The following is an 8,767-nucleotide window of genomic DNA, read 5'->3' on the forward strand; positions in this document are numbered from 1 at the left end:
CTGGTTCTGGATTAGGCAATGGAGAGCTAAGGAAGGCCAGCTGGGGTAGGGGCTAGTGCCCAGTGGCTCCAGGTCCCCTGCACCGCAGCCACCTCTTCTGCTGAGTAGGCAGATGTGACACTGGATTGCCTCAGCTTCTCCTGCCACACCAACTTCCCTCAGGCAGCCTCCCCCTCCACCCCTCCTCCTCCCCACAGTGACTCCTGCCCAGAGAATGTCCAGCCCGGCATAAAGGTCCCGGTGCCCACGAACTTCTGTCAGTCAGGAGGCCACACTGTGCACAATGGGTTCCTCTCGGGCACCCCGGATGGGGAGTGTGGGAGGGCACGGGCTGATGGCATTGCTGATGGCCGGACTTATTCTGCCAGGTAGGAGTCTGGGGCCTTGGGAGGGGGACAGTATGGGATGCAGACCATGGGTCAGGGATGCTAGGGGGATCCAGTGTCTAGAGCACAGGGTCCAGGAGAGGCCTAACAAGGGCATAGGCAGGGGTCTAGACTCTGACCTTTCTATCTGGGACATTCCTCATCCTTGCTGGCTCCCTGTGGTCACTGCAGGCAAATTCTTTTGTTCTTTGCCTGCCACAGTGGCTGAGCAGGTGAGCAGTCTGCAGCCAGGCCATCCTCCAAGCCGTTCTGAGCTTGTTTCTGAAACCTAGAGGGGGGGATAATATCATCTAGCTTCAGTTTCTGACTCAAATGATGCATGTGACACAGCCAAAGAAGTTCTAGGTGGCTATATATGACCTCCTGAAGATACAGTCAGCCCATTTTACAGAAGTAACAATTGCTACCATTTTCAGAGCTCTCCTTTACAAGCATTTTAGTCAGATTAACTTGCATGTATTTATTTATTTTCTTAAGTGTTTTATTTTATTTTTTACTGAGGTTCTGGGAGTGAAGCCACAGGCCTCATGCTGGCTAAGTGATCTAGGACCTTTGGTCCTTTTTGTTTTCTTTCATTCGTTTTCTTCTTTTTTGGACACAAGGTCTTGCTTTGTAGCCCAGCCTGGCCTCCAACTCAGCCTCCTGAGAGCTAGGATTGCAGACATGTACCACCCTCAGCCCAGAGCCTTTGAAATGCTACACTGTAGCTGGCACTTTAAATACATTAGCATTTTGAGATATGCAGGGTAGACTCCCTGTTCCCACTCTGCAGCTGAGGATCCAGAAGGAAACTGGCTCTAGATTGCACTTAGAGGCAGGGTGTCCAGGAACCTGAGCCAAGGTTGGGTGGCTTGTGGCCTGTGTTAAGTTAGAGGGACAGAGGCAAGGGAAGGGTTTGTTGTGGGGGTAAACCAGGGCCTGCTTTTCTTTCTTTCTTTCTTTCTTTCTTTCTTTCTTTCTTTCTTTCTTTCTTTCTTTCTTTCTTTCTTTCCTTCCTTCCTTCCTTCCTTCCTTCCTTCNTCTTTCTTTCTTTCTTTCTTTCCTTCCTTCCTTCCTTCCTTCCTTCCTTCCTTCCTTCCTTCCTTCCTTCCTTCCTTCTTTCTTTCTTTCTTTCTTTCTTTCTTTCTTTCTTTCTTTCTTTTTCTCCTCCTCCTCCTGTGTGTAGCTCCGGTTATTCTGAAACTTGCTCTGTAGACCCGGCGGGCCTTGAACTCAGAGACCAGAGATCCAAGACCCTGCCTCTGTGTTCCAAGTGCTGGGATTAAAGGCTTGTGCTACCACTGTCCAGCATTCAGAGCTTTTCTTTTTGAGATGGGGTTGGGGAAGTGGCCGGTGGTAGCCGTCTGGCTGCCGGTGGACTGCTCTTGTATGAGTATTGATTATGAACTGCGATGTCTAGTTTGCTTTTTTCATATACGGTCCAGAGAGATGTCACATGGTCTTCACAGTGGCCTGTAGGGAGGCGTGGCCAACTTTGCCTTACTGAATATATAAACCCGAAAAGGCTAGTCACTTGCTGATGCGTAGCTCTGAAGGGGCTGGGGTGGGCAGAAGGCACTGAGGTGAGAGCTGTGCAGACCGACTGAGGGAAGAGGAGCATGGGGCTGGGAGCAGAGAGTTAGTGGAGGATAGTCCTAAAGATGATTCAAAGTCGCAAGAGTCTTCAATGTGGAGGGGAATGGGGGCAGCGGCTACGTATGAATGCCAGGCCGGGGTTGAGATTGATAGTGGTCATGTGCTTTAGCGAAGGGTTCATGCACCTATCCCTGGGTTGGGACAGTGAGAACATGGGTGGCTCAGGGTGCAGTGTCCTGTCACACTGGTACTGGCAGGTTCTGAAGCAACAGGTGAGTGCCCCCACATTCTGGCCCCCACCCTGATTTACTGGAATGGCCACAGTTGGGACAGGAAGCAGGGATGCCACCCCTCGTGCAGTCTGGACTCTCACTAGGGAGCTGGCGGCTGTAAGTGTGCTCCTCCTCTGTGAACGGGCACCTCTGCATTAGCTTTATCGTTTCCTGGGGTCGTCTGTTTCTTTTCTGGCTCAGCACCCTTCCCCATCACATCTAGGGCCTTGTGCATCCTAAGCCAGTGCCCCCAAACCCTGCTGGGCCCCTCTTTTCTTACGTTTGGTTCTGTGATCTGACCCACAATTGCCTCAGACTGCCCTGCCCCATAGCTTCAGCCTCCACTCTGTCTCGTTTCTGATTTATTTGCTCCCTTGCCTACTATGAAGGGTATGCCTTCAACTGCCACCTCCTCAGAGTTTCGGCATCTGTTTTTCTAGGAAAAGTTGGAGCTCTTAGAAAAGCTCATCTCCCACTGCTTAGACAATGAAACTTCCCTGGTCCTTCCACCTTCAAAGCCAATAGCCAGGTTTTCCCTTCTCTACCTTTGAACTTGCCTGGGTTCCTCTTGGGAGATATTGGGCACATGACGGGGATGGGGCTGATGGGTGAGTAAGAGATATTTACAGATCACTGCTCTCATCCCCAGGAATCTTGGCTAAGAGCATTGGAACCCTCTCTGACCCCTGTAAGGACCCCACGAGGATCACCTCCCCGAATGACCCTTGTCTCATTGGAAAGACTGGCTCCAACAGCATCAGCAGCCAAGGCGGATCCAGCAGTTTCAGCAGCCATGGTGGATCCAGCAGCTCCCAGGGAGGTTCTTCAGGATCCTTAATATATAAACCAGGAACAGGGTATTCCCAGAGTAGCTACTCTTTTGGCTCTGGCGGCTCCCAGTCAGGAGGCAGTGGCTCTCAGTCAGGAGGCAGTGGCTCTCAGTCAGGAGGCAGTGGCTCTCAGTCAGGAGGCAGTGGCTCTCAGTCAGGAGGCAGTGGCTCTCAGTCAGGAAGCAGCGGCTCCCAGTCAGGAAGCAGTGGCTCTCAGTCAGGAAGCAGCAGCTCCCAGTCAGGCAGCAGTGGCTCTCAGTCAGGAAGATGGGTAAGCAGCAGTTCTCAATGGGTAAGCAGCAGTTCTCAGTCCGGAAGTTCAGGAAGCAGTCGGGACAGACCCGGAAGTGGCTCTGCTCTGCCAACCGGAGACAAAACATCAGGCACTTCTCAGTCTGGAGGCTCGTACACTTCCCAGAGCAGCAGCTCCAACCTGCGGCCCTGTAGTTCCAACTCGCCCGACTCTCCCTGCAGCGGGGGGCCTGTCATCACACACAAAGGGCCCTACATCTCTGGCACCCACACCGTATCCGGTGGCCAGAGACCTGTAGTGGTGGTGGTGGAGCAACATGGCTCTGGTGGCCCTGGGTTTCAAGGCATGCCCTGTAGCAATGGAGGCCCCTCAGGCAAGCCCTGCCCTCCCATCACCTCTGTCCAGAAACCCTATGGCGGCTATGAGGTGGTGGGTGGCTCTGCCAACAGTTACCTGGTGCCAGGCATGACCTACAGTGGGGGTAAAATCTACCCCGTGGGCTACTTCACCAAGGACAACCCTATCAGGGGCTCGCCAGGGGCCCCCTCCTTTGCAGCTGGGCCCCCAGTCTCTGAGGGCAAGTACTTCTCTAGCAACCCCATCATCCCCAGCTACAGCTCTTCCAGTTCCAGTGGCTACCCAGTGGGCGTTGTGTTCCAGCCCGTGGGCTCTGGCGGGGTTCAGCCCGTGGGCTCTGGCGGGGCTCAGCCCTGTGGCACTGGCTCTGTCAGCTCTAAGGGACCTTGCTCGGGTACGAGAATTCAGATCTCCTCCAGCAGCTCCAGTACCTCCTACCACCCCTGCAGCGGTGGTCTTTCCCAGGGGCCCTGCTCCTCACCAAGCACCGGCTCCATCAGTGGGGGAAGCTCCTCTGGCCAAATCGTCCTTCAGCCCTGCGGCGGCAAATCTACCTCTTCCGGTTACCCCTGCCTTTCTGTTCCCTCTTCCACGTTGAATGGGGGTCAGAATGGCTCTCCTCAGCCTGTCCCCTCCGTGCGTGTCAAGATCTGTGGCCTCAACAGCCCTGGAAGAGTGCCCTGCCGTTCCATCCGCAACATTCTGACCCAAATGAAGCCTTTGGGGCCCCAGTTAATGGATCCCAAAATTTCTCTGCCACAGGGAGAGCCACAGGGAGAGCCACAGGGAGAGCCACTTGAGAAGTCTTAAGTCACGCATGTCAGCTATTTTCCAATTGCCAGACACTTCCCAACTAGAAGACGTCCAGGGGCCCAGTTTCTTGCCCTTCTCCCGAGAGAGCTGCCTCACGTGCTGCGGTTAGCCGGATGATGCTCTTGACTTTATTCAACACTCCAAATGGTAGACTCCATCCTCCTCCTCCGCCTTTCCTGTTGCTTCTGCACCATGCCACTGGAGTGTTCTCTCTGCCCGACTACCTGCCTTAAAACGCACTTTTTCAGGTTCTTGACTGAGAAGTCCTTGAACGCACACCTCAACCTTGGGTGCCCGGAAAGGTCAAGCCTGCCTCTCCCCATTTGCCAAATAAGGCAAAGTCCAATCCATCACTTGAGAACCAAACTGCACGTCTCCCGCCATCCGTTCAGCCAGCCCTCTAAATTGTTAGGTTCCCACCATTCATCATGAGTCTCACCACACCCTACCAGACCCATTCCCAGCACACCCGTGCCTCCCCCTCTCCAGCTCTCCATGTCAGTTTCTGCCTGGTTGTGCTTCACCCAAAGCAAAGATGTTACTCTGTGCGTGTGTACCCCAGGGCATCTACAGAATCTGGCACAGACTCCCAGCTCCCTCTGGATCCTAGACAGGGCTCAATAAACTTTGTGGACTTTGTGCAGACTATTTGCCTTCTTGGGGGTCCTAGGTCTCTTCTTAGTACCTGGGTAGTACACCTTCGTGCCTCTGGAGGACCTGGTAGTACACCTCCCGTGCCTCTGGAGGGCCTGGTAGTACACCTCCCGTGCCTCTGGAGGGCCTGGTAGTACACCTCCTGTGCCTCTAGAGGGCCCACGTCACCCATTTCCATTCATATCTTGGCTCAGTGTTTCCTATATTACCCCTCCCACAGAGAAGGAAAACAATAAATATTGATCGAGCTGACAACCGAGTTGCCTGCTGTCCAGATCCTTCCTCATTATGTCTCACCTCCAAGAAATTTGTCCCCTCTGTGCATCCCACGGACACTGGAGTTCTCCCTTCCTTCCAAAAAGCCCTCATTCTCTCCTTCTCTCCCACCTAGCTTCTCCATGAGTGAGCCTCACCTTCTAAACTCTGTCATCTCTGGGAGGCCATAATGCCGATCTTGAGTTTCTGGGACGCTGGACCAGGCCAGGCAAGATTCCTGAACACTGAGCAGGAGCCTGGGTGTTCTGGGAGCTGGGGGTGGGGAGAGAAAACATCTTAGCGTGACGGGTGACTCACCGGCCTACTTAATGAGGTTCTGTGATAGACAAAGCCACAGTGTCACCTCCTCAGCCCAAGCTCTGTGGTGAGAGCACTGTGGCAGACACTAACCTGGGAAGGACAGAAGGGTGTGTATGTGTCCCTCTAGGAAGATCCTCGTTCCATGCACAAGGCTCACTTCTGCCCTCATGTCTGGCCTTTCCCCCTCCCATTAGGAAGGAGAGAGCAGGTGCTAAGTCCACAGTGGCTTCACCCTGAACTGACCACAGAGGCCCTGGGATCTAAGTCAGGCTTCAAGGTCTACTAGGGCCAAGCAGGATTGCAGATAATCCTGTTTTCGTCATTACTGAAGAGTCATCGGTCCGCTGAATGGCTCAGAGCTTAAGAGCACTGACTGCTCTCCCAGAGGTCCTGAGTTCAAATCCCAGCAACCACATGTGGCTCACAACCATCTGTAATGGGACCTGATGCCCTCTTGCCCTCTTCTGGTGTGTCTAAAAACAGCTACAGTGGTGTACTCATATACATGAATATATATATATATATATATATATATATATATATATATATATATTATACACACACACACACACACACACACACACACACACTTGTTGGTCCAGACAGTGCCAGGAGGCACGGCCCTCAGAGTCTCCAAGGATGAGAACCTCAGGCAGGAGAAGCTGACACTTACATGGGACTCCTCTAGTCTCTGGTACAGTTCACGTTAAACATGTGGGCAAAGCCAAAGCAAGCATGGTGGCACATGCCTCTAATCCCAGCACTTGGGAGGCAGTGGCAGGTAAGTGTCTGTGCGTCTGGTCTACAAAGCTCCGATAGAGCCAGAGCTACATAGTGAGTCCCTGTCTCAAGATAACAAAACCAAAATTGGGCACAGTTGGTGTATGTCACCTCAAAACCGGGAACTAAGCTCTAAGGTTCCCTGCTGGCTAGCTCAGGGAAGGGCTTATTACAGATGGCTGGTGATGATGGTGTAGGGGTGGAGCTAGAGAAATCAGCCTATAGTCAGTGTGTGTCCTCAGGCAGCCAGGGACACTGAGAGAACAAACGGGGTCAAGGGTCAGCAAGATGGCTCAGTGGGTAAAGAAGCTTGCCCCGCAAGGCTGGCAACTTGAGTTTGATCCCCAGAACCCATATAAAGGTGGAGGGAGAGAACCAACTCCACAAACTGTCTTTGTACCTCCACATGCATGCCGTGCCATGTGCACGTACTACATGCACAAACATTAGTTTTAAAAATTAAAAAGGCAACTAAACACTTTTTATTAAGTGTGCCTAGTGGTATATGCCTGTAATCCCAGCTATTGGGAAACCTGAAGCAAGAAAATGACAAGTTTGAAGCCAGCCCGGGATACAGAACGAGCTGAAGGCTTCGTCAGACCTTACTTCAAACAGGGAGAAGGGTGGGGCATAGCTTAGTGGTAGAGTGGTCACCTAGCATGCGTAAGGACGTGGGTTCAAGTCCCAGTATTATAAAACAACAATAAGCTCCTCTTACTATAAACATTTCAAAGACATTGTACTGGCTGGTTTTGTGTGCCAACTTGACACAAACTGGAGTTATCACAGAGAAAGGAGCCTCCCTTGAGGAAATGCCTCCATGAGATCCAGCTATAAGGCATTTTCTCAATTAGTGATCAAGGGTGGGAGGGCCGACGGTGGGTGGTGCCATCCCTAGGCTGGTGGTCCTGGGTTCTATAAGAAATCAAGTTGAGCAAGCCAGGGGAAGCAAGCCAGTAAGCAGCACCCTCCATGGCCTCTGCATCAGCTCCTGCCTCCAAGTTCCTTCCCCTGTGAGTCCCTGTCCTGACTTCCTTTGGTGATGCACAGCAATGTGGAAGTGTAAGCTGAATAAATCCTTTCCTCCCCAACTTACTTCCTGGTCAAGATGTTTTGTGCAGGAATACAAACCCCGACTAAGACACACACATATATATTATTTAATTTTTGAGACAAGATTTAATGTGGCTCAGTCTGGCCTTGAGCTCACTATGAAGTTGAGTACCTTGGCTAGTCTTATGTCAATTTGACCCAAGTTAGAGAGAGCAGGGAGGAGGAGCCTTAATTGAGAATGTTCCTCCATAAGATGGACCCGAAGGCAAGCCGGTAGGTCATTTTTTAAATTGGAGATCAGTGTGGGAGGGCCCATATGAGCGATGCTATTCCTGAGCTGGCGGTCCTGGGTTCTATAAGAAAGTAGGCTGAGCAGGCCAGTCAGTAACACTCCTCACGGCTTCTGAACCACCTCCTGTCTTCAGGGTCCTATCCTGTTTGAGCTTCTGACCCGTCTTCCTTTGGTGATGAACAGTGGCATGCAAGTGTGATCCAAACAAGCCCTGTCCTTATCTTTGGTCATGGTGTTTCATCACAGCATTAGAAACCCTCACTAGGACACTAAGGGTGACTCTGAGCTCCTGATCCTCCTGCCTCTACCTCCCGAGTGTTGTGATTACAGGTGTGCACCACGGCATACAGTCTTACGGGGGGCATACAGTCTTACGGGGGGGGGGTACAGGAACTGGGTGCAGGGCTTTGTGCTTGCCAGGCGGGGACGCTAGCAACAGAACCACACCCCCAGCCCCTGAGCCACACCCCCAGGCCCCCCGCACGTATATTTGCACGAGTTCACTTTCTGTTGCTATAATAAAACACCTGAGACCTAGGAATGTGTACCAATAGAGGTCAATTTAGCTCACAGGTCAAGTTCAAGAGCATGGGTCTAGCATCTGCCCGGTTCTGAGCCTCATGGAGGAACTGAGGAGAGGTCACAGGGCTGAGCAGGATGCTGGGCTCACTGTTGGTTGTTTTTTTTTTTTTTGAGACAGGGTCTCTCTATGTAGTCCTGGCTGTCCTGAAACTTGCTGTGTAGATCAGGCTGGCTTCTAACTCACAGAGATCCGCCTGTATCTGCCTCAGGCGTGTAAGGATCAAAGGCGTGTGCCACCATACCTGGCTGTTTATTTATTTATTTTTCAAAGTGATGGGGACCGAATTATTGTATGCCAGGCAAGCGCTCTATTGTGGGGTATTTGTTTTTTTTTTTTTTTTTTT

At 52.0% G+C, this 8,767-nt stretch overlaps 1 protein-coding gene across 2 annotated transcripts; it reads left to right on the plus strand.

Annotated features, from left to right (window-relative positions):
* The first annotated feature begins 283 nt into the window (after nucleotides 1-283).
* Nucleotides 284-5,122, plus strand: Cdsn (corneodesmosin). 2 transcript variants are annotated; one of them, XM_021218597.1, is made up of 4 exons: nucleotides 284-368; nucleotides 2,883-3,143; nucleotides 3,225-3,372; nucleotides 3,403-5,122. In XM_021218597.1, the coding sequence occupies exons 1-4, from the start codon at nucleotides 284-286 to the stop codon at nucleotides 4,481-4,483; spliced, it is 1,575 nt and encodes a 524-aa protein (XP_021074256.1). In that variant the 3' UTR covers nucleotides 4,484-5,122. The 2 variants fall into 2 exon arrangements, with proteins under 2 accessions (XP_021074256.1, XP_021074255.1); XM_021218596.1 differs by having other exon boundaries at nucleotides 2,883-5,122.
* Nucleotides 5,123-8,767: the final 3,645 nt, after the last annotated feature.

The sequence above is a fragment of the Mus pahari genome, chromosome 18, assembly GCF_900095145.1.
Source record: "Mus pahari chromosome 18, PAHARI_EIJ_v1.1, whole genome shotgun sequence".
Classification (NCBI taxonomy): Eukaryota; Metazoa; Chordata; class Mammalia; order Rodentia; family Muridae; genus Mus; species Mus pahari.

What these genes read in the sequence shown, in the direction of transcription:
- Cdsn (XM_021218596.1), top strand. Translation starts at nt 284, where the DNA reads ATGGGTTCCTCTCGGGCACCCCGGATGGGGAGTGTGGGAGGGCACGGG. An exon ending in GGCCGGACTTATTCTGCCAG is followed by an intron (nt 369 to 2,882) that starts GTAGGAGTCTGG and finishes TCTCATCCCCAG; the next exon opens with GAATCTTGGCTAAGAGCATT.